The sequence below is a fragment of the Doryrhamphus excisus genome, chromosome 12 (assembly GCF_030265055.1).
Source record: "Doryrhamphus excisus isolate RoL2022-K1 chromosome 12, RoL_Dexc_1.0, whole genome shotgun sequence".
In the NCBI taxonomy this organism is placed as follows: Eukaryota; Metazoa; Chordata; class Actinopteri; order Syngnathiformes; family Syngnathidae; genus Doryrhamphus; species Doryrhamphus excisus.
Genome location: NC_080477.1, coordinates 9,914,476 through 9,939,819, shown reverse-complemented (window position 1 = coordinate 9,939,819; position 25,344 = coordinate 9,914,476). Strand labels below are relative to the sequence as shown.

General features: G+C 40.0%; 2 protein-coding genes across 4 annotated transcripts in view; one reads left to right on the top strand and one right to left on the bottom strand.

Annotated features, from left to right (window-relative positions):
- Positions 1–24,248, bottom strand: part of homer2 (homer scaffold protein 2) — a 27,072-nt gene extending 2,824 nt beyond the window's left edge. Inside the window, exons 1-8 of one of the 2 annotated variants that reach the window (XM_058089505.1) lie at positions 24,044–24,248; positions 10,744–10,900; positions 6,370–6,501; positions 5,234–5,326; positions 4,129–4,271; positions 2,144–2,300; positions 1,215–1,325; positions 56–136 (exon numbers count right to left, since the gene is read on the bottom strand). In XM_058089505.1, coding sequence (XP_057945488.1) covers positions 56–136; positions 1,215–1,325; positions 2,144–2,300; positions 4,129–4,271; positions 5,234–5,326; positions 6,370–6,501; positions 10,744–10,900; positions 24,044–24,045 — 876 coding nt within the window. In that variant the 5' untranslated portion in view covers positions 24,046–24,248. Of the gene's footprint in view, positions 1–55; positions 137–1,214; positions 1,326–2,143; positions 2,301–4,128; positions 4,272–5,233; positions 5,327–6,369; positions 6,502–10,743; positions 10,901–23,437; positions 23,873–24,043 lie in introns of those variants that run through there. The other variant, XM_058089504.1, reaches the window with a different exon arrangement.
- Positions 24,236–25,344, top strand: LOC131139686 (RNA guanine-N7 methyltransferase-activating subunit-like protein). Of its 2 annotated transcripts, none has more exons than XM_058089506.1 (3): positions 24,236–24,400; positions 24,497–24,677; positions 24,917–25,344. In XM_058089506.1, exons 1-3 carry the CDS (start codon positions 24,247–24,249, stop codon positions 25,086–25,088), a joined length of 507 nt encoding a protein of 168 aa, XP_057945489.1. In that variant the 5' UTR covers positions 24,236–24,246; the 3' UTR covers positions 25,089–25,344. The 2 variants fall into 2 exon arrangements, with proteins under 2 accessions (XP_057945489.1, XP_057945490.1); XM_058089507.1 differs by having other exon boundaries at positions 24,265–24,400; positions 24,507–24,677.

The window sequence follows — 25,344 nt, the reverse complement described above, 5'->3', positions numbered from 1 at the left end:
ACATGTGTGTGTGTGTGTGTGTCTTTACACTCCGTGGTAGGGTTGGTAAAAGTACCTGCAGTTTGGAAGTGATGCTCTCACACTCGACCATGAGTTGAGGGATTATCTCCGCCTGCTTCCTCAGGTTCTCCAGCTCCTGGGTCAGACAAAAAGACGACTTTAGCACAAAACTACAATAAAAAAAAAGTATACAGTGGAGGTATACAGTGGAAGACGGCAAACGCTTTCACACCACTGTATATTATACATATGTACACTGGAACCATAAACATAAACCACAAGTCGACATCTTTAGCTCCGACTGGAATCTGCGTTTTGAGAGACCGTTCCCATTTCTACTTCTTGCTTTCTTCTGCAGCTTCATGGCTCATCAGGATGCGTCTGCCACCACCGCAAGAAGGGTTTCGTAATCCATAGCCATGTTGTTAATCGGAGGTGGTGTGTGTATGTTTCTAGATGGGGTGAGTCACTCAGCAGATGAGCCTCTGTGGGCTGTCTGCTACCTCAAGTCGGCTGCAAGCACTGAAATTTCCTTTGCAGGCTTCTGGGTCAGTGTTGACCGAGTATGAGTGATTCGTATGGTCAAGGATTTTTTTTCATTGCAATATTTGAAATTAGCTTCTAGAATATGAGATGATCCTCAATTTCAATTTCAGGAATAGCAAAACATTCTGTATTCTAAAGACAGGAGTGAGTAAGTGAACGAGCTAGCAGTGACGGCAGACGGTACCCTTGAGTCCAAAGTTTTGAACGAACGACTTACTCATGACTCACATCTCTGGAGCCCATGAAAACAAGACGAGGTTGGTAAAATAAAACGTGAAAATGCATGCAAAACTCAACATTGCCGGAGGTTGATATTAATGACTTGTGTTCAGATGGAGAAGCACATTAAGCGAGCAATGAGCAAAGGTCAAAAGACCGTGTGGCCTCACAGGACTCTCTCATTAGCTAGAACTTCAACCATTAGAGGCTGGGATAGTCTGGATCATAGTTGACCGAGTCAAAAGAAGGCAAATCTGCTTGTGTTATTTTTTTGCAAAATTTAAAAATTCCCTGCTGTTATGATTACAGACTAAGTTGTACATTATATATAAACATTATTATATACATTATACAATCATGAATCAGATAAAATACCACCTCCAAACCAAGAATATAATCCCAATGTCAGCTGTTTTGCCTTGCTAGCAAATGTGATGCAGACGTCTCACCTGCTCTTTGTCTTGCAACTCAGCCTCCAACTTCTGCACGCGCACGGAGAGTTGGGCATTCCTTTGTTTCTCCTGACTGGCCTCATTACACTGAGCTTCAAGTTCTGCAATCTAAAACATGCAAAAGTGGAAGGAGACACAAAAGACACAGTTTGATGGTAACCACGCCTTTTGATGACGTATAGGTCGGATATATTCATGAAAAAAATCAGATACATGTCACATATGATCACACATGACTTGACTTGCAGTATGAATGTAGCCTTAGTTTGGTAAGTCCCTTTTGTGTTATGTATAATTATGAGTATGATTATGCTGCAGTGCACAATGTTAGGTCCACAGAGACATGCTTGCACAAAGAACGTGAACCCCATGAAATGTAGAACAGAGATGGCGAGCCTGCAGTGACCTCGACCCCCCCCAAACAACCCCCTAATATCTACTTTCCCATGCCCCCATGCCAGAAGTGTCCTAATACTTTCATTTACTTGTACAGTACTTCACACAAACAGTATTTCAATCTGTTATTATTATGATTGAATCCCAATTCCACCCCTTAGCTGTTCCCCTTTATCTTACCCCTACCTAGTAAAAAACAAGGTTAAGGGGCAAAAGTGGGATTGGCCCCATACAGTATTTATTTTAATTGTTTACAATAATGGAGGCATTGCAGGGAGAACCCATCCATCTATCCATCCTGCATTGCAGGGAGAATCAAGTCTTGTAATTAATTAAAATTAATTAATTCTTAATCAATACATATTTTATATTAAGAGGACTATTAAGATAAAATTGCCATATAATGTGTTGAGTATTTTCCATATGTAGGCAGACAAACAATGTTTTGGCTCTTATATTTAGTTGGTAAGGTCAATGAGGGCCTTCAGACATCATCTCATATTCCTTGCAGACATGCCAAACTGTATTACCTTTTCCCTGAGGGTGTCACTCTCCTCCTTGCAGGCACTCAGTTGTTTCTTCCAGCCCTCTACATTAGCAGAGGACTCCTGCAGCGCGTCCACCAGCCTGGCATTATTCTCTCTTAATGTCTGCAGCTCAGTTTCCCACTTCTTGGCGTTGGTGTTGCTGTCAGACAAGAGACGATTCCAGAAGGAGCGTTATAAAAGGGAGGGAACATTCCAACAGGCTAGTGTTAAAATGCCTGGGGTTTGTGCCCACTGATGTGACGCATAATGCAACATAATCATTCCAATCATGACTAGTTAATTGGCTTAAATACGCATTGCACTCTCGGGGCATATTCAAATGGGACAGAGATGGGAAAAGTCTCAAATGTTTATTAAGTTTATTAAATGACAGCCTGCAGTTGGTGGTTCTACCTTATCAACAAGACTGGATAGGTTGTAATACATATTTAGTATGCATTAGTGTTCCCTTCCTTATGCATGGCTGTGCTGCTCTGAATCACATGTGGCCAGACGTGCAAAAAAAACCATCCTTCTGCAGTCCTTCGCTGCTGTCACACTTCTACAGTAAGCCTTGTCGGCGCAAGTGAAAGCAATTTGAAAGACTGACGAATGAAAGATTTGTGCGCTTGGATGTTTTCTTCGCGCAGATTTTACAAGCGTGTAATTATCTGGTACATTTCCTGCAAAATAGAGTACTATGATAAAAGAATAAAGGGTACGTTTTAAACCCTCTAATGGGGTTTTCTTTCATTTAAAACCAAATTGTAATCCATCTTTATGGGCATGCACTCACTGGCCATAACATTACCAACACCTGGCAAAAGTGCTAGAAAGGAAAATCGCAATACAGTCATCCTTCGCCACATTTCACTATTTTTACTATGACAAATATGCATATTGAAGCTACTTTGGCATATTTTTTCAAGTATTTAAAGGATAAAAATGGCTAAATTAACTAAAAAGATGGTGTGAATGGTATGTACATTAGCATTCTACTCTCATCACTAGCTGTCTGTAATGTTACTATAATGTTTGGTGAGACACACAAATGCTAGACCTGACTGCCCAAGCAACAGAATTTTATTGCAGGTTTGAATTACTATATAACAGGCACAATAATCCCAAATAAAAATCCATAATAAAAAACGTGGGCTATTGTTGCAGCCGAAATGAACGAAACACATTTATTGCAACACACTCAAAAAAAGAGTCTTATTTATGTGTTAAATGGATTATTTATTCTTATTATGTCTACTATATTGGGTAATACGAGTGTAAAAGGTGACTGTAGGGGTGTTAGTTCATATCTGGAGGGCTCTAATAATGTTTTTTTAAATAGATAAGGAACCAACTTCACGGTTGAGTCTGGCACCACCATTAAAGTAATAAATATACTCTGGTTTACACGTGGAGATTTACCATTAAAATATATGCAGTTTTTATAATCTTGCAATTACAGTGCAGTTAACTGCCTTCCATGATACAGTGTTACCCAACAGACTCGGATGCTATATATAAAGTGAGACATATTGCCATAGGGGGTATGATAATTGGCTGGGGCCCCCAGAACCTCAACCCATCTGGATCTAACATGATTTATTTAGTGTTGCTAACTGACTAAAATGAGTCAGTGTTGTTACAGTTGACTGTTCTGGGGTCATTTGAATCCCATCTGGAGCAACATCTGCTGTTTCATGCAATTATAATTTACTGCATTCCATAATAGGATTAATAAAGTCAAACGGCCGAGTGGAGCAGGTGATTTAGGAGATGTGATAATCCCAACAGCAATAGAGAGACACTTTTGAGTGACGTTCAAACATAATATATAACTGCAGGCTATGTCATGACTAATGCTAAGTCCCTTGTGGGTTGTCCGCTATGTGATGAAAAAAGTTTGTGAACAGATAAAAAAATTCACATGTACAGTAGAAAGTTAAACAGTCCATCAGCTTTGTCGTCAATAGAAAAATGAAAACTCATACCTCTGTTCTACTGCACTCTTGAGGAGTTCATTTTCATTCTTCAGCAGGGCAGACACCTCTGGACCGACATGAAAGATCTTTTCATCATCAGTTCCATTAATGCTAGAAGCTTGGTTGGTTGATGGTGTTTCACGTCCAGACTCCTAGTGGAGAGGATAAGGGGGCATTTACGTTTTAGGTCAATTTATGTGAATGGACAGAGCTTACCTGAACCTTTGTCAAGTTCAATGGCCCTCTCAATGGCCCCTGCACTGACTGTGATATTGGACACTTGACTTTCTTTTGGCAAACAATCCTGACAAGTCAGCTATGGCATGTCCAATACATGTGTTACTAATGTTACCAATATGTGTATATTTTGCTAGTATTCACATGGGCCAGAGTCAGAACCCTCCAGCCCACCCTCCAGCCCACCTCCATCTATTTAGTCAGTTGGGGGCCCAAGGCAAACACAGTCATTTTCATTTTTACAAACTGTGTAATTTTTTTTTAAATCTGTTAGTTATCTGTCATCTTAAATTGCTCGTTATATAGCTATGTTTATATAGCCCCCACAAAATGATTTTAAAGGGGACCTACTATGCTCATTTTCAGCCCTATGTATTGAGTTGTGGACTCTTAAAGAGCAGCTACACACAATAACCAGTGCAAAAATGGTTCTCATTCTTCCAGAATCTGCACCTATTCAGATGTATTTCATTGGATTTGTGTTTCCTGCCAAAACGGTCCGTTTTAATTCATTGCACCCAAGACCAGCCACTGGGCATGCCCACTCCGCTGTGATCAGTCCTAAGGAAGTTCCCTTTGTGACATCACAAAGGAACGGTTTAACCACGCCTTTTCAAACAGAGCGTTCAGAGCCATCCCAAACTTCTTTCAGGGCTCACTTCCAAATGCACAAACCTCATTATCTGAAACTTTAGTTTAACACGAGAATACAACATTCGAACTATATTTATAGGTCAGAAAAGTGGAATACATAATAAAAAACAGTTTAAGAGACATGAAAATGTATCATCTTCTTTCAGTACTGATCAACTATAAAAGGAAAACAATGAAAGGATTGCACAGAATCAGAATTCTTGTATGAGGTGTGATAGTTTACCTCCGAGTGATTACTTAGCATCTCCACCTTCTCTTGAGATTTGTCTCTTGCCATCTTGGCCGCCTCTTTGATTTCCTGGAACTTCTCAGCAAACTGAAAGTGACAAGAATAAACTGTAGTAAACTGCAAGAATGAAAATGGCATACGTTAAGTTTTGCATCACATGTGGCCAATTTATACTTGGATACAGTGTGTAACGTTTAAGTTCCATTTCTATCTCGCAGTGCAGCTCAGTTTTCAAATTGTGAGAGGCGCCAAGTGATCTGATCCATGCTGTACCACTTTCTGTCACCTTTCTATTGGACTAACAAATAAAATTATACAGTAACCAAATACAGTCGCCTTTCTTTAATCATCGTTAAATGGTTCCTGACTGCAATGAGTGAATTTCCACAAAAGTAGGACTCAATATTTCCACAACATGTTTATCTAAATACATTTTCTTATCATTATTAGAGCCCTGTAGACATGAATTAACAACCCTATAGTCACCTTTACACTCATATTATTCTTTATTTACACCACATTGCACGACACTAACGCGGAAGCTACGGGATCACTGCAGCAACATAAGAGACAGCCGCCACTCATACAGTAGCACACAGCAAGGTACCGAGCTAACTACTTAGATGCTAAACTTAAGTGTTTTCAAATGGAGTGGGGAAGAAGGACAAAGTAAGAAACCAAAAACATTACTAATGCCTAGATACCAGAATACTACAGTACATATGATTTGTCTTTCAATATTTCCTGACTTATCATAGACTTATCATAGTAAACCACAAAACAGCGATCATTTATTCATTCTTGAAAAACTGTGATGGAGCGATGGAGAAATGTTTGTACCATGATGTAGCAGCAAAAGAAAATACATTAACATTTGTTGTTTACCTTCTCTTTTGTCCAATTCATGATCATGTTCCATTGCATTACACTGAAATGTTGTCATACTTTTTTTACATAGCTGCCATCGCTCTACAGTCCAGAACAGTTTGCCTTTTCAACGCCCACAGTATTGAGCTGAACAGAGTCATCGTGTGGTGGAATTGCAACTATAGCCCACATTCACATGGAGATAAATTAATTCAAATAGTTTGAACATTCCAAAGCAGAGAAAGAAATATGCTTTCACCCACCTTAGAGAGCTGCTGCTCGGAACTGAAACCCAAACCAAACACCGTGTTGGCCCTGCTGTCGGCCCACTGACCGAACTTCTGTGACGTCTTGGTGAACATCATGTTGGGTGTGATGGTGCTGTTGATGATAACCTATTAAAGGGGAAACTGTTAGGATTCTGTTGCTAATGACACAATTACACTACAGAGCTTCAGGAGCTGAACTTATTCGTCAACACATAACACTAAGGATGAGGCGGCTACTCGTTATAAACAAGTATTATTGTCTTATTCCATGAAATCATCATAAAGCAGGCGTGCTACTTACAATATAAGTATTGTGTTAATTTTCAGATGGCAGTAAACAGACAGTGGTAACAGCAACCTGCATTGCATGGCCACAACATTAGGTACAAGTGCGGCATAAAAAATTCTGCATGTATGCCTATCATACTACATTATATACATAAGCTAAAATATTACACCCCTTTAAAATACATTGCAGTATGTATGTTGCAATCTTAAACTTGTTTCATTATGTACACATTATGTGCATATCACAAGACAGCGGGCACGATCGTGCATCAGTCACTGAAGACTGGTTTGGCTGGTGATATAAAGTAAGTTGGAAAACTTTGCTTGTAGTACTGAACGCGGTGCTTTTGAGAAATACACAGTACACAAAAAGGCCCAGAATCCAATACAAAAAAATGACTGCTGTGACTAAGGATTTAAGATGTATTTTACAAAGGGTACGTGTAATCTGATTTTAAAACTAAATATGATATTTTCTGAAAGGACAAAACTTGAACTACACTTCAATCTCAAGCAGCTGACTACATTTTGAAGATGTTGGTAGCGTTGTTTAAAGACAGCCATAAGATAAAATTAAACTTTAATGTTCATAGTGAAAACTTGGGTTGTAGCCATACTATAAATTTCATTCCTGAGAGACTGTTTTATGGTTCTTATAGGAAGACCCAAGAATAGAAGTGAAATGAGACAACATGACTCTTACTTTCTGTTAAGATGTGGAACATGCATATAATTATGACACTATGACTATACATCCGTAAGAGGATTTGTATCATTGTAAATGTTTTTTTTTTTTTTTTTACATTACTTTGAACAGGAAACAGGGCAGTATTTTGGAGACCTGTTGCAGACCAGGATAAGCAAATGTGATGTTATTGTTAGTGAGATGCTGGTCCTCTTTATGAGCACTGCATCTGCATACACACACACACACATACACTTTCAATCTGGACATTTAGTATGAAGAACATGTTGAATTCCGATGTGCCAAGGTGCCCTTGAGATTGGCAACGCAACTTAAACTGCTGACAGGCATCATACTGTACACAAGCATGTCACAAAGATCTCTCCCAAGCTGCAGGTGAGAGAATTAGGTTTGAAAACAAAAAAAAAATAGTCCAGAAGACAAAATAGATCTAATTTCCCCAAAGGAATTTCAAACATCTAACAATAATCATCAACTATTATTCCCCTCACTTTCATGAATAAGGCCAAAGTGAGCTTCTCCTTTCCGTGTGATGCATCTACGTATCTCAGTTCAGGCAAGTAAGCTAGTTGGCAAATGGTAGAGTATGACAGAGGGAGCAGGAATGGAGTGACATGAGCAGCTGTGGGGGTGGGCAGCCAGGACTCATCTCAAGTGCAACAGGAAGTGCGAATTAAAGCTCTGGTGGCCAGTAACCTGACTGTCAGTTTGCTAGAGTGTGGTGATTTGTTACTTTTTTTGCACAGAACTAGCAGTGTCATATTAAGTCTTACTATACAGGACAGAAACCGATAGATTTTGTCCTGGCTAAGAAGGGAATGCTGACTGAATGGAAACTCTATGGCGATAAAACTGCAAGCACAGAGGAGGACACTAATGATAAAATTCTGAACAAAAATCAGGCAGGTGTGAGATGGGGATGACATCGTACAATGTATTGGTTGTATGCCTTCAAATAAACGTGTACTTTTTTGGGAATTTTTCCACAATCTTTATATGACACATGAACACACATCTCTTCTGTGCATTCTAAAAGATATAAAAACAGGTCAATTACGGCACATAATCTTTTTTTATCAAATTACGGAACATATCTATGTCTCCTACAAAGACTGCTATTAAAACACCAACAAGGTTTTATATACATACATGCTGTGACCATGTACTAAACAGGTACATTCTTGATACTACTTATTTTGATGTATTTTTGTCATGTTAACTCATTCAATCTCAGCCATTTTTCAAAAGGCAATTTCAGACAATTTGGACTGAGGAGCCAAATGAGGTGGCTTGGGCATCTGGGGAGGTTAGGAGGCCTCGGGTAGGACCCAGGACACGTTGGGGTCTCCCAACTGGCCTGGGAACGTCTCAGGATCCGCTGAGAGGAGCTGGACCAAGTGACCGGGGAAAGGGAAGTCTGGGCCTCACTGCTTGAGCTCCTGCCCCGCGCAACACGACCTCGGACAAGCGGTAGAAGATGGATGGAAATGAGGAGCATTGTTGCAGGTTTGTGTTTTTTTTCAGAAGGTGAAAAAGTATTTCCGTTTACATGAATTCTTTGCTTATTAGCTATTTAGAACGCACAGAAGATAAGACATATGTAGGATTGTGGATGATGCGCAAAATCCCTCCAAAAAGTACAGTTTTCCTTTAATAAGTTGATGCATTCCACATTTTACAGACTCAAAACCTGGATGGATGAATAATACATTTTTTTTCACTACATTGGCCCTGGAAGGTGTCATTCTTGGAATAAATTAGGGAGTAGGGACAGAAAATAAACTATTTACCGTGTGGTGTTTTTGTTGCAAATAGGTTGCCTGGTGCTCACAGTGAACAAATATCAGCTGACAGTTTGACATACCTGTTAGTATTTAGTGTAGAATCTAGAGATTATATTTCACAGTTACTGGACACAACTCAACATTTGTCATTGTATGTTAGCGAATAAAGAAACCCATTTGCAGGAAGGCACTTATATTTATAATGGTACATATGACTCATATACCTTGCCTAGAGCTGCTGCGTGTGGAACTGTCATTAGACATGAAGCTGTGTTACTCAATGTTAGGGAGATGACAAAGAGGAAGAACAAGAGTGGGAGAGCAGAGAGAGGAGTTCTGGCCTTGGGGGAGTACTGAACAAAACATACAAAAATACAAATGAATGCAGAAATACAGGAAGGCATCTATTTTTTAAACAAATGATGATAAAATAAGAACGTGGAGTCTTCAGTTATCTGCTGTCAGTATTGCTAGATGACATAACTTGATGAGTGTTGCCTTGCTTGGCTTACAAGCAGTGGGAGTCACTTGACTAAACAATACTTTGCAAGGATGCAAGAACAACTTGCATTCATTTCTCTAACACAGTAGCACAAGGAGGAATATGTAAATACATTTAAATATCCTGTGTCTGGAGAATCACTTACAAGCAATCAATTGGCTAAGGATGATTGCATGACTATATCTGACGCCATACATCTTTTCACACTCTTGTAGCCATGGAAACATAATCTACACTTTCACAATGCCACGTAACGGTGGTGTGAATACAAACATGTTTATTTGGTGTGTACTAGTATTGTTACATGTTTTACTATTCCAGCAGTCAATAACAAGTAACCTTTTAAAAACCTGACATTAATCCGTGTTAGCAGGCTCTCCATTTGTACTAATGTACATGAAGACGTTACCTTGACAATTGTTACTATTCAAATAAGAAATAAACTATTAAATAGATTAGATTTCTGTGCACAAATGTATATCTTGTACTGTATAAACGCTCCTAGTTTCTGGAATTTTATGTACCTTGTACAACTAATGTGTAGTAAGTAAAAATTTTGTTTTGATTCCCCTTAATAACTTGGCATAATAGAATATGCAGTTAATTTTATTAACCCTGAGAGGGGCAAGAGACAAAGAGATAAATAGATTACCTTTTGATTATTCATTCATTCATTTTCTACCACTTACGCTGACGAGGGTCGCGGGTGTGCTATCCTAGCTGTCATCGGGCAAGAGGCGGGGTAAACGCTGGACTGGTTGCCAGCCAATCACAGGGAACGTATAGACAAACAACCATTCACACTCACATTCATACCTATGGATAATTTGGAGTCGCCAATTACATGTTTTTGGAATGTGGGAGGAAACCGGAGTACCCGGAGAAAACCCATGCGTGCACAAGGAGAACATGCAAACTCCACACAGAGATGGCCGAAGGTGGAATTGAACTCGGGTCTCCTAGTTGTGAGCCTTTTTTTGGCTTGTACTTCTGTATACTGTTGTGACATAAAGGGCCATCTCAAGATGCAATGGACAGTATTTGCACCCTGGTCTCATCTCAAGTAACATGTTCCATTGTACTCATACCTTAGATCCATCCACGCTGATGATGCGGTAGCTGTTGCGTGTACTGTCGTAAAAATAGGAGACTGTGACAGCCTGCTTGCTTGCAGGGACCCAGTTCTTCTTGGTGGTTGGGTCAATTTGGAAGACATGGGCCCTGGTGGTGTAGATTGGCTGCTCCCTGAGAGTTGAGGAAAGGAGGGACAGAGATGAGGATTGTTCGAAAAGTAACAACTAGTATAGTTATGGTGTGGGCTGGGCATCATATGAAACATTGCATTGTGTTTCCTCACTAACATAACTGAGGTTAGTCTAGCAGATTTTAAGAACATGTTTTTCCTCAAGCTGCTTCATCAGCTCGGCATTTCCTAGGGGAGTCCTGTACTACTCTTTACTACTCCAGCACCATGTCACCAGAAAACCACAGACATGCCAGTGCTATTGTAACACAAATGCAACAATTCTCATGGCAACTCAAAGCTATTAGCACATCACCGTTCCCTCTATAGAGAAAGCAACACATATCTGTGTGTGTGTGTGTGTGTGTGTGTGTGAAAGAGCAATCACAGCTATTTCCTAATGGATGATTTCGCCCCGTGCAAATGCACTTGAAACACAGTATACAGTACTGCACTAGGAACAACATCAGACAAACACAGGATGCTTACATATATTGCATATATATGTATTTTCCACACTATTAGGGACACTTAAGTCTTTAACTGTCTCAAAAATCAGGCGTCTTATAACATGGTGTGTCTTTTGTCTGTTCCAAAATCAATAAAAATGTTGAAAAAAAAGTGCACCGCTTGTTTGACTGTCAGACCATTTCCTGTGGACACAGGTACATAATGCTAACAGTGATAAACCAATCAGAGAACATGACGTAGTACATAGAGTACGTATGCTTAACGTCTGTCATGCCTCCAGGGCTGCAAAACAACATTACGCCCGTCTCTCCGCTACGGTGAAAAACCAAGTGAAGCAAATGAATTCGGAGCTTGCCATCATCCCAGGAGGATTAACAAAATAAACTCCAACCGCTGGACATTGGTGTAAAAAGGGTTTTCAAAGTGAAGTTCTGAGAGGCGTGAGAGCAATGGATGACACGGAGGCAGCACCGGGCGAGTTCCGCCATCATATGTGAATGGATTATGGATACTTGGGCTAAAGGTATCTGCTTTAACGGTTGTCCGGAATTTGCTGATTCATTGCTGAACAGCCACCTGACAAAGAGACTGACTCCGACAATGATGAGAGGGAACCCAGCAAGTTTGACAGCGAAATTACCAGATGTTCAATTCAGATACAGAAAATGAGGACTTAAATGAATTTGTGGGAGAAGATGAATTTAAAAATACAGTATTGTTAAACAGTAGAATAAAGTTCAACTAAAGTCACCGTTTTGCTTCTGTTGCCTTTATTTTTTGTAGACCATGTAGTGCTGGGGGGTTCGTACATACAGTAATTCATCCCGGAATTGTTAAAGTTGAGGGTGTTGCCACCTGCCACCCGGTTCAGGTAATAGGAAGAACTGTTTTGTTGCAATTTTTGGTCCCTCCTTTCGCTGCAGTTACAGGTGTGAAAAAGAGAAAGAAAGAAAATAAAGTTTGCCCCTGTATTCAACACTCCATCTCAGACTGTATGTTTTAGTATGCGCCTTATAATACGGTGCACCTTATGATGCAGAAAATACAGAATAAATAATATTTGTATATATTTTGAATTCGTTATGAAAGTGAATATGCAAAATGTGTATCATGTACTATGACTAGATGCAGATTCATCTGATTTGTGCTCCACAGCAGAGTTACATAATACCTTCAGTTGAATACTCCTTTAATTTTGGAACCTTCCTCCACTCCCACAAATGTCTGTCGGTTGACAGTGAACATTTTGAAGTCAGATTTGAGCAATAGTCAATTGTATTTAACTGTATTCAATTGTGGAGTCCAGTTCTAATAGCTAGTGGGGAGATGTTCTTATGGCTGATGAATGTGCAATACATCCTGAACAGAACTGAAGTGTTTCTGTCCAGTCTCTGTGTGTTCTTTGTTTATTCAACATATTTTCCACACCATAAGGCACAGTCTCAACGACGGGGGTCTATTTCTGTACTCAACCCATACATAAGGCGCACCGTATTGTAAGGTGCATGGTAAAACAAAACAAAAACTGCGACAGAAGCAAAACGGTGAGTTTAGTTGAACTTTACTATTTAATAATATGCTCACTGTATTTTTTAATTCCTCTTCTCCCACAAATCCATCAAAGTCCTCATCTTCTGTATCTGAATTGAACAGCCATTGTTCCCTCTCATCATCATTGTCGGAGTCAGTCTCATTGTCAGCTGGTTGTTCAGCAATGATGCTGGCTTTTGCTAAAGTTCGGTAGTAGTCAATATCATTGGCTGGACAGTATTCGTCATTGTATTGTTACTATTGTCACTAATGGAGTTGAATTGCAAAATGGTACAAAATAAATAGTTTATTTTATTTACAGTTCAGTTGGATATTATGTGGTTGTGCTGCAAGAATAGACATAGTGCTGAAAACACAAGATCAGTGCACGATTGCACACAGCTTAAGAGGGAACGTTGCTGCTGACTGGGCCACCAACATGCTAATCACAAGGCCACCGTGCAGCCCTGCTGCAGCCGAAAAACATTCAACAGCTAATAAAGCTTTTACTTCCAAATAAATCAAAGCCTAATCTCTGCCTAATCTGATCTGCTTTAGAAACAACAAAACCCATTATACAGATCACACTGCTTCTGCTTTGTGTACACACGTGTGCGCGCACGCACACGCACATCCAGGCTGACCTTTGCAGTGGGGATGTCAGCAGCCAGCTCACACCGACAGGGGAGGAGGAGTAAATGTCAATGATGAACACATGGGTGCACTCGTCGTACAACTGTTTGATTCCAGTGATCTGCTTTCCTGAGATAAAAAAGCATTAGGTTGATAGATATCACTGGATAAAAGGGGAGGCAGAGCTGCCATTTTGAAAGTAAGAGTAGAATTGCTTGGGAGTGACTGACGTTTTGATGCTATGAAGGTATGTTCAAGGTATGTGAAATTAGTCATTTGCAGCATTTGGAAGCCATATTTACTGAAAGCAAAAGCTATTTCAATCAAGAACATTTTAACAGGCCAAGTTACAAGTTGACATAAGACCCTTTCTTTGAAGTCATTTTCACACATTCAGGGTTCATATTCCGAGTCCACAAGCTCTCTCCCAAAGATTATGATCCAAAAACAGGACTCCACCACATTCTTTCTGATAACACTTGTTGGGTGACCATCTACTACGACAGTACATCAATCAGGACCATCCTGGGTTGCACAGCCGACATCAGTAAACAAGACTGAAAATTAATCTTCAAGCATTTGTTGCCCCACTGAACCATTTCTGCTTGTGAGTATTGTAGCAGTAGGTTTATGCCCAACTGCAAAAGTCTGGGGAATCCTTCACCTTGAGGTTCATGGGATTCCTGAGCTTCAAATGCCATTTTTGTCTTCATAATGCCTTTATCAGTACAATCACAGCTTCAAAGTATGATGGTCATGTTGGAGGTTCGGTGAAATATTCAATGTTTTCTTGCCTTGTCCAATGTATTGCACAATTTGACACTTTTCAGCAGGCACAGAGATCCTTTCTCTTTCCCATATAGCTTGAAACCTGTGGCATGCTTAATGTGAAACTAATTATTGGCCAAACTAATTATGACAGCTGTCTGAGATTGATATGAGTAACCTGAAGAGCCCAGAGACATAATGCAATTTAATGTTTGATACAAAAATTCTATTTGCATAATAATTTATGTAGGTATGAATGTGAGTGTGAATGGTTGTTTGTCTATATGTGCCCTGTGATTGGCTGGCGACCAGTCCAGGGTGTACCCCGCCTCTCGCCCGAAGACAGCTGGGATAGGCTCCAGCACCCCCGCGACCCTCGTGAGGAAAAAGCATTAGAAAATGAATGAATGAGTATATTCCATCATGGAATTAAAAACGACCACATGTCAGATACAGTAGGTCCCCACTATACATGGGGGCTAAATTCCAAATCCAAATTCTCATAAATAATAAATAAACAAGTAATTGTACACCAATAAAAATGCCTGTTTTTGACATGAATGAATTCTGGATCATACTATGTCATTGAAGCCCCACCATATACTACACTGGCTCGCTGCTCGCCCTCCAAACCCCCCTGCTGGCTTGAGGTTCTCCTGCAATTTCAGATCAACATCACCAATAAAAGTGTCTGTTGCAATTAGATTCAGCTTCCAGAACCGCCTTCGTCTTTCTTCAGTTGTCATGTATGATCATAACTTGCGTTTACCTTGCTGCCGAGGTGTGCCGAGTTTAAGTAGTTGAATGTAGAAGCTAGCGCTGCATCTATCCATCCATCTATTTATTTTCTATTCCGCTTATGCTCTCTAGGTTCACTAGGGGTATGCTGAAGCCTATCCCAGCTGACTTCAGGCGAGAGGCAGGGTAACCCCCTGGACAAACAACCATTCACACTCACATTCATACCTATGGACAATTTGGAGTTGCCACTTACATACATGCAAGCTAACATGCATGCTTTTGGAATGTGTGAGGAAACTATTAACTGCATCTACTGTCTTTGGTGATAGTGGAACAAATGTTAGAGATCCATACTGCATGTCCAGAGCAGGGATACAGTTGCTTGCACTACTTACAGTATCTGCAGTGTCTGCAGCTGTCAGCGTATGCATCAGTACACCGGCTCACATAGCAAAGTATGCACTGTGACAAAATTGTTGTGACCACATTTTTTCCCCACCTTGTCCAACTAAAATGACAGATGTTGACAGATGTGGGTACAAGAGATACTAGGTCTATGCGAGTCCCCATGTATCATGTGTCTTTGACCACATTTGCAACTTAACAGCAGCAATTCTTCATTCAGTTGACCGTCACATACCACCATCTTCATCTGACGCATTAAATAATTTACAGGCGAGTGTGTGTGTGTTTTCAGGAGACGTATCAAGTTGGCCCCTACTTCTCTTTAGCTCACACAGTCATGTGAAAATATTAGCAAACTCATATTACTAAACAGCTATAAAAGGGTGAAAACATGCAACCCTACTATGTTACCCGTACTGACACATCTGACACATATACCGCATGGTGACGCTGTTATTAATCCCTGACACAATAAACCGGATCGACTTGAAATTTCAAGCGCTCTGCAAAACACCTTTCTCTAACTTTAGGGTGTTGACATGAATCACCACAAAAATTGGAATATGCCTTTATGGGTCAGGTCATAATAGAGCCCCATCTACCAAGCCAAGGCTCTGCTGGAGGCCATTTCCATTGCACCGGTGTGCAGTGCTCTGGTGTACTATGTGGGTTAGTGTGGCTATCTGCTCCTGTGTGAGACAACATTCCAACATACCGCCTAAGTCTCGAGAAGATACACAGCAAGAAGATGAAGTGACCTCCTGCTTCAACAACAGTAAATGACCAATGCCATTAGAGCAACAAGATCATTTTAAAAGCTTTGTTAAACTCATATTGAAGTCCTCTAACACAAGACTGAAGAGCAGTAAGAAATTAAAACCAGTTCACTGAAAAAGAAGTGGATGACATTAAATCAGAAATGGAAAAATATTCAGAAAAATACTGACTGACATTATGAAAATGTGACACGTGTCTTCTCACTGTAACAAATGACAAAATGGAATGCCTTGAAGGTCAGACTAAAAATAATTTGATGTTGCACTGAGCAGTCACTGGGCGAGTTGTGGACCGAGTCTGAGAGGAAGATTAAGGAGGTGCTAGCTGAAAAACTTCATCGACAGCGAGAAATACAAGTCGAGCGGGTGTACCGGAATGGGAAACATCAGGAATGGTGTGGACAGACCAAGATCCTTTACTGTGAAAGGTACAAGGAAACTGAAAGCTTGCATAGAGCGGAAACTGAAAGCTTGCATAGAGCCAACTGTCTAAGAAACAAGATATTCTATTAATGAAGATTATACAGATGCTGTTCGTATAAAAAAAACAAAACAAAAGGCCTGGAACTGCAAGAGAATGTGGTGTCTTTGCCTTTCTGTACCAGCATTACCAAGTTCCCTCGGAACACTTAATGTGTATGCATATACGCTGGCCTTCTTACCTGACATAAAACAAGTAAAAATGATTAAGAATTTTACAGATTACACATTAAAATTTGTAGTTTGCCCTATAAAGTTCAGGATTTATCGAACTTAATGAAAACGACAACATTTTATATTGTGGCCTTCACTGAGATTAATTTTGGCAGCTCTATTGATGACACCGAGATAGAGGTAACTGGTTATAAAGTCTTTAGGACAGAAATGGCTACGTATGGGGGAAGATTAACGAGCTATGTGCAATGAAATATCCCTGCTAAAATTAGATATGACTTCAGCGTTTCATCTGTTGAAATGCTTTGGCTTCAGATCCACATACCTCACATTAAACCAGTTATTGGTTGTTGTTACCAACCACCACCTCCACTGTACAATATACAGATGAATGTGACTAATGGGAAAACAGTCCAGGGGTCAGCAACCTTTCGCATCCATTTTGCATAGTAGTTCCAAACATGTCTCTTTACGCCCATCAGCAGTTGAATACTTTTCATGAAAAAGCTTGTTTGGAAAATGTATTGTACGGAATGCATATATGTTAGACAAATACATTTTTAGAGTTTTGTGGGATCTTTTTGCTTGATTGACATATTCAGTTCATTTGTAATGCTGTCATGTCATTTATCTTTCATTGAGTTAAAACAGTAAAATGGGCATGTTCCAGTTGGTAATGGTGATTAATCATTAATTAAAAACTGACTAACATTGTCAATCATTTGACAGCCCTACTAATAATATGCCATTGTTTTTTCATAGGCACTCCAGTGACCATGGGATTTGTTTTTTTTGTGAGTGTAGATTTTTGTGTTTTTATACCTAGGGGGGCAATGATAACCAAGCTTTGAACCCTGCATCTTAAACAATGATGTGGCTAATTTATGCCTAAAACATTAACAGTTCCCATGGTACTTAAACTGTAGATTCAAACAGTAGTGACTTGAACTAGTAAGGTGGAGACTAATATCAGGTTTTGAACTTGTTGGATGGGGGAAAAATGTCATCACCACCAAAGCCAATGAGTGATCCTGAGAAGGAATGCAAGGTTTATAGTATGTATTTCTGTGCAAATATCCCAATATCGACTCCTGCTTAGACGAGTGCGGCCTATACGTGTGCAAACATTTTTTTCTCTTTGAGTGGGTGGGTGCAGCTTATATTCAGGTATGCTCAATAGAATTGACATTATATTTAGCATATAGTTGGACATAGAACACAGGCACACACATCAACCAAAGGTTTTTTCCCCCCACTTGTGGCACCATCAGCAAGCTGCCACGACACTTCAGACTATGAGCCTCAACAAGTAGTAGTACTGGTATTTACACCATCGCACAAAAAAAAAAGTCCTAAAACATTTACAGACAATGCCAGGTTTTTTTTTTTTGTTTTAAATAAAAATAAAAAAGACATCAAACGTCAAAATCAGCCTGCTTAAAACGGACCACTGTCTGCAGTAATAACAGCCTTTACTTGTAAATGCTCTTTTGGCAGAATTCAGGTACGTTCTTTGATAAAGTGTCATAGTTCTCCATCTGAGTCAGTCACAGGCTTAGTCAGTGTTTCTCGTATTTAAGTGCTTTAATCTGCTGTTGGCCTGAACAAACTGGTTTTCTAACCTTCCGGAAAGCCTCATACAGTATGGGTACTGCAACATTATTTACATTCCTGCTGCAAATGAATCTGATGATGCAATACCAAAGAGACACACACACAGGTACCCAAATTATGTTACCAACATGAACATGTGGTGCTGTGCTGTCTCACTCATGCGCAAAAAATACTTTTGTTTGTATGCACCCTAACCTGTGTGGTACGCATTACAAAACAAAAAAAAAGCGAGTGATCAGGAGAGACTTGTGGCTGAGGCACGCCTCCACAAGCCAGGTGTGTGTGCATCACTGTCAAAGTCTAAAGCCAGCCTCTGCCATTTGTGGACCACATTTTTTAATGAGCTTGTGAATGGTGCATTGGAGAAACAAAAACATAAGTAAAAAGAAAAAAAATTAAAACGTAGACACATTGGCACCCAAAAAATTGACATTTTGCCCAAACCTGACACTAGCAAAATGTATGAACGGCCGTACGAACAACACTCCATTAGTAATGGTGAGGGACGACTGTAATGCAAGCATTTATTGTGACTATGGCGATAATTTATCAGCACCAGTTTGATATTATAAAATTGAGCGAGACAGCATGGGTGCAGTCTTGGCAAGAATGGTAAATAATCTGGAGTGAACAGGCAAAGATAAGTGGTTCTGTGGATCGTGACCCAGGCCTTTATTGCAATCATAGCACTGCGTTGCCAATGATGACAACAGCGGTTGTCTGCTCATTGTTGAATAATTAATTAATTAGTTTGCTTTTTTTCCTCCTTTAAAATTGTATCGTACAATGTATGTCAAAAAATGCTTTGCATAGACAGCAATACAGTATGATTTTTACCACATAGTCATTATTTTGTGCTTGACAGAGAACATGAATATTACCATTAGCTAGTTATGTAACTTTAAAACTTAACATTAACAACAAAGTGACTTTGTGACGGCTTTATCTCAAATTCCGTACACTAACTGGTTTAACAAAAGAAGCTAAAGGGGGTCCAATCCAAACCATCAAGTACAGTTTATCTTCCACCACAGTGAGGCAGTGGGTCACAGAGTCAAACTTAATCTGGGAGCTGTGAAGGAGGACATGTGAAGTCTCCACAGAGGCACAGCATGGCAGCAGATGGCCTCCCAGGCCTCAACCATCTGGTAAAGAGACTTCCAATCCACCATCAGCCTGTCTTCTTTCATTTACCGATGTTTCTTTAACACCAAGTCCTGCACCCACTTTCTTTATACACCCACACAGGCTTTCTTCGTCTTAAACCTCAGACAGAGGACAGCATACTCAGATTAGGCTTAAATCTGCTCTCCTGGTGGGGCAGTAAGAGACACTGTACCACGTTACATGTCACAGACCCTAATCAATGAGTGTTAAGCCTTTAGATGCCATTCTCTGGCCAGCCACAAGATTATCTATCCAAGTGTTAGCACTGCTCCCAGAAGGGCTTACTTTAAATAGCAATATGCGTTGCATTGCTGCCTGTGTATAAGAAAGGGCTATCTGTCAATATGAATTTACGTGTTGTGCAAGCAAATAAAAGTTGTGAAATGTAGTTGGAAGTATAATCAACATCACTTGGTCATTAAAATGTTTTTCAATAATCTGCAGTTTTAATGAATTGGTTGTGTCTTTAAAAATATCACTTGTACTTGTACAAAGTGGCAGTGGGAATTCTAAATTAAACTACAAATCAGATCAATATCAACGTGTCAAAGTCACGAGGGCAGGGAAGGTTCATGTTGTGTGTGTATGTGTGAATTATTGAGAATCTATAACTCCATTTAGTAGCAAAAGGACCAGGGCCAAAATGACACCCAGATATCCCTCATATTGGCTACGTTTACATGCAGTCAAATAACACTATTATAACCAGAATATCAGCAATAACCCCATTGTGCATGGCCAAATAAACACCAATAACCCTTTCGAAAAACCGGGATATGCTCATATTCTTTCATATTCCTTTTCTAACCTGAATCGGGTTGATCATTATAGGCCTTGCTGGTGTTTGTATACAGGTAGACGAGGCAGAATTGACTGGCGTTGCGTCATGACGTTCTCTGTGTGTCGAGACGTTGTCCATGCGCCGCTGTTTTGATCAGATATCTCAATTGTTTACAATTACTATGTATACAAAATTAATCCTATTTGTTCAGGCATGGAAAAGGGTTATTTGAAATGTTTCAGAAACTGAAATATTGACCTTAACCGGAATACTGACTGCATGTAAGCATAGTGAATGTCACATAGTCTTGCGCTCAAAAATATACCATTGCATGTTTGAGTTTGTTATGTTCATAAACATTCTTTACATATTTTATAAACTGAACAATAGAACTTTTGTGCATTCCGCCTATACCACTGAACAGTCTGGCCAGCCACTCTTCTGTGGGTCAGTTTCATGACAACGCTATGGTCAACATTTCTAAGCTGTTGAATGAGCATGCATCTCACTCTCTTGGGAGGCTGTGAGGGCTGTGGGACAGGCTTTGGGGGGGGAAATGTGTTCTGGGAAAACAGGTACTGCAGCATTAGGTGACAATTAGCATTACTGGAGGTAAACTCACCTGGGCTATTTTTAAATTGTTTATTAGTAACCTTTGTCAGTACTATTGTTCGCAATATTTGATGTCCACCAACATGGAAGATGTAGACAGTAGTATAACAAAGCTATGTCAGACACAATACCATATAGTTGCAGCCACCTCACAAAGGTTAACAGGTTGTTGTTTTTTTTCATGACAATCATCTGGAATCTGGAACCACTGGATGCTTTTGACAGCTTGGAAGGAAACTGGGGGAGAAACTGGGGGAGTGCCTTGCTCAAAGACACCCCAGCCTCTCTCACACTGAGACGTGTTTCTAATATTGTGGTGGACAAGATAGGGTCAAATAATTAGAAACACCTCTCACCACAAATGACAAGCACAACAGTAAACATTTAACATAACACTTAAATGAATACAGAGGAAACTTTCAGGACAAAATGTGCAATGGAAAACTATTTCCCCATACGAAATTATATAAATAACTCGGTCCTTTTACTGTACAAAGGGCTAACGTGGATACGTGATGGATGTGACACCATGCAGAAGAGGAAGGGTGACTTGCTTTACAGACTAGACTTTACACATTCCATTCTTCTTTTTTAATTACAGCTATTTACTTTTTGTTGCTTTAGCGATCTTATAATCAGGCAGTATTGCTCACATTACTGGTTAAAACAGTGCTGATTTCCCTTCCTGGTTCTATGGTTGTCTTAACTTTTGTCCACATGTACCTTTCTGTGGTGACATCATAAGAAAGCCAGAGAAAAAGCATCACACTTGTATGCGCAGGGTGCAGTTAATCCTTTACCTGCTCTCTGAGCTAAAAATTCTCACGAGACTCACTGAAGTATCTCAAAATGTGTCAGACAGCAGCTCAACCTGGGAATGTTGACTTCATCTTCTGAGCTTCTACGGCTAATCAAAACTGAGCATTGTCAGATTTATTAGCAAATGTTACTATCCCGCCATAATGGTGAATTTATGTCCGGTGACATATTTATGTCAACAGTGTGATATAAACTGAAGGTAAGCGAATGGTAATTACTTCAGGGCAGTGGTTTGCAACACCTAAGGTAACATTTGTTGGTGTTTGCGACACCCCAGACACACAATACGTGAAGCAATCACATAAACAAATACACCACTTCATATGAAGCTGCTGGGGATTCAATGATATTTAACTCTTACTGATTTTGGGCTTCATTGGTCTTCCTACCGCCATCAAATTCTATTGGCTTATTGGCGTAGGTGCCGCATTTTGTCTCTAAGTGGCATCTTTTACTGGTTTAAAGTTCTTATGTACCAAAAGATCAGAGCTAATGACACATTAAGGGTTCATAGATTTTGGCAAACCATAATTTAAAAAAAAATGGGGCTGATGGAGTATTTGTGAATCTTGCAAGATTGTATATCTATCTGCCTGTTTGGTGCCTATACCTCTCACTCAGGTTGTGACGACGCTTTTCAGGCTCATGCTGTCACGACTTTTGAGCCAACCAAACTGCTACATTTGCTGGCAAAGTACCAATGCTCAGAATCACATAATTCAACATTAAAAACCAATTGGATTAAAAAAAAATACAAAATTACAAACAAATACTGAAATTTAAAAAAATGTTTAGTTGAATATTCCATTCATCCCTTTTCTATTCCATTTATCCTCACTAGGGTCAAGGGGGTGTGCCTGTATGCAGGGGAGCCTATCCCAGCTGACTTTGGGTGAGAGGCGGGGTACAGCTTGGACTGGTCGCCAGCCAATCACAGGGCACATAGACAACCATTCACACTCACATTCATACCTATGGACAATTTGGAGTCGCCAATTAACATAATATTCAAACACATGCATTGGGAGAACATGTAAACTCCACACAGAGATGCCCAAGCAGAAATTCATGTATGACTGCAACATTGACCATACATTCTGAATATTAAATTTGTAAATTGATTCATATTTTAACAAGAAAAAACCTTGAAATTAGCTTGACCCCCAAGCTGGTTTCGGCTACAAATGGCAAACTCTCAAACAAAATATTTGATTGTGCTTCACTAATATAGCTTATTAGTCATGACTAAGGAAAACAGACACCATGCAACATGCAGAAAAGAATAAGGCGGTAGTCCAAAGACCAAAACAGAAAAAGCACCGTGGGTGTCCAGCACGACCTCCACAACACATATTCCCAGTGGGCGAAACTATGACACCATCACAGCTCAGCCTTCTAGAACAATATTTTTACATTCATATTTTACCAAAGATTACATGTACAGTATATTTAAATTTTAAGAGATGATAGACAAAAAGGCGCGACAACAGCTTGGCATGAAATAAGCGATGGACGTGAAGGTATTTAATAGGAATTAAGCGTGCAGGTGTGCTATGTAAAGTACTCACCCCATTGTCGCCGACTTGAGAGGGGGGGTGAAAAAACTCCGCGATATTAAAATCTCTAACGTGTCTTCTAAAAACGCAAAGTCCACAGATGATCAGCGAGTTTAGAGTTTTATGTTCATTCTCCCCAAGTCGCTCAAAGGAAACTGAAACGTGAGAGCACTTTTTTTCGTGGAGGGGTGTTGAAGGTTTGCCAAGCTGTGCCTCCTCCTCCTCCTCCTCCTCTTGCTGCTGTCAACCAAGTTTTTTTTTGTCGCCGTTGCTTGCAAGTCTTACCTCGTCACACAATCGGTGGCGTAAAAGTACATTTAAAAACAGCCTCCACCTCCTCGTCCTCCTCAAAGTGACGCTGATTTAATGGAGTGTACCTGTGTGACTTTGTTCCTCTCCCCAGCGAGATCGAGTTGCACGCGCGAGCTAGCAAGCAGCAGCAGCAGCGACACGGAGCGGTGTCCACCTGCGCCTACTATCACCCACACACACTTTGTCCGAACAATGTACCTATAATCACATAGAACTGAAAAAAACGACGTACTGTATTCCAAATGGAGGTGCATTTATGTGACATACACTTTTAGCCACACGATAGTTTGGTTTGGGTGCACTTACATGGATGGCTTCCAATGAGTTGACGTCAATTTCCACAATAACAGATATTAATGTATCAAGACTACTGTACCACTTGTGGGCATTATTGACTCAATGTGTTTCGATAATTGTTTGTGGTGGTTTTTTTTTCGTAAGTGAGCCAAATGTATCACATAACAGACTCATTCCGTGTCGACTTTGACCTCAGTGTCTTTGAACTGCTGATGACCCTTATCAATCAAAGGCACGTGCGCTCCTCCCCGGAACAATTGTTGCATGTTTCATGTTTCCGGGGAAGGTTTTCAGCGTCGTACCGGATTTTTAGATTTGCGCACCATCTCAGAGTGGTGTTTATTTTGTGGGTTTTCAACTTATCAGGTATGTTTTCTTTACAGCTTTTTGTGTTTGGTTGCATCCTATCATGCCATAACAATATATATCCAAAACATTTGCTTAATATTAACATGCGCTTAGTTCGTTTCAGAATGAGTGAAACTACGGAAAAACAACAAAGTTACGAGGAGATGTTCGCAAACAGATTTACATCAGAGGACCCTGAGTACCAGGAGTACGTGAAACGACCTGCTGACCCCCCTCCTATCGTGGAGGACTGGAGGGGCCGTGGAGGTGGAAACCATAGAGGAAGAGACAGGAGGTATTGTTTTTCTTTGGTGTGTTTACCTGAATATCATACAGGCAACCGTAGTCAATCACATATGACCAAGCAACCATTGACACTCACATTCTTATGATAATAATCACATCATTATGAATTTCAACTTTTTATCTAGTAAGTATGCCTTACAGTTTGAATATTTTTTTCAGTGGCAGAAACGGGCTTCCATATATTAAACAGCAGTAATCAGTAATTATTTTCTTTTTGCCTCCTTGTAGGTACCAGGACCGTCGAGGTTGGGGTCGAGACCGCTATGGCGGAGGAGGGTATCACAGGCAGCAGCACTGGCAAGGCGGGGACCAGTATGAGAGCCATGGTAGTGGGTCTCAACCAAATTACCATCAAGAAAATTCCTCCCGTTATCAGAGGCCACATTATGACCGATACTGATCTCTACTATATCCTCACTCCTGCTGACAATATTTATAGTATTTTATCATTTGCCATTTTGCAAATGCTGTATTCATAATATTCATATGGTCGTGCTCTATACAATGTATCAGAAATGTTTAATACTTGATAATTTGTCTATGGCACACAACTCAATTGATTGCAGTATTTCATTTCCAGCCTGATCCATTCAGTTGTTCAGTTTACTAAAATAATTGACATATTTTCTATAGAGGGATGATTACACAATAAAATG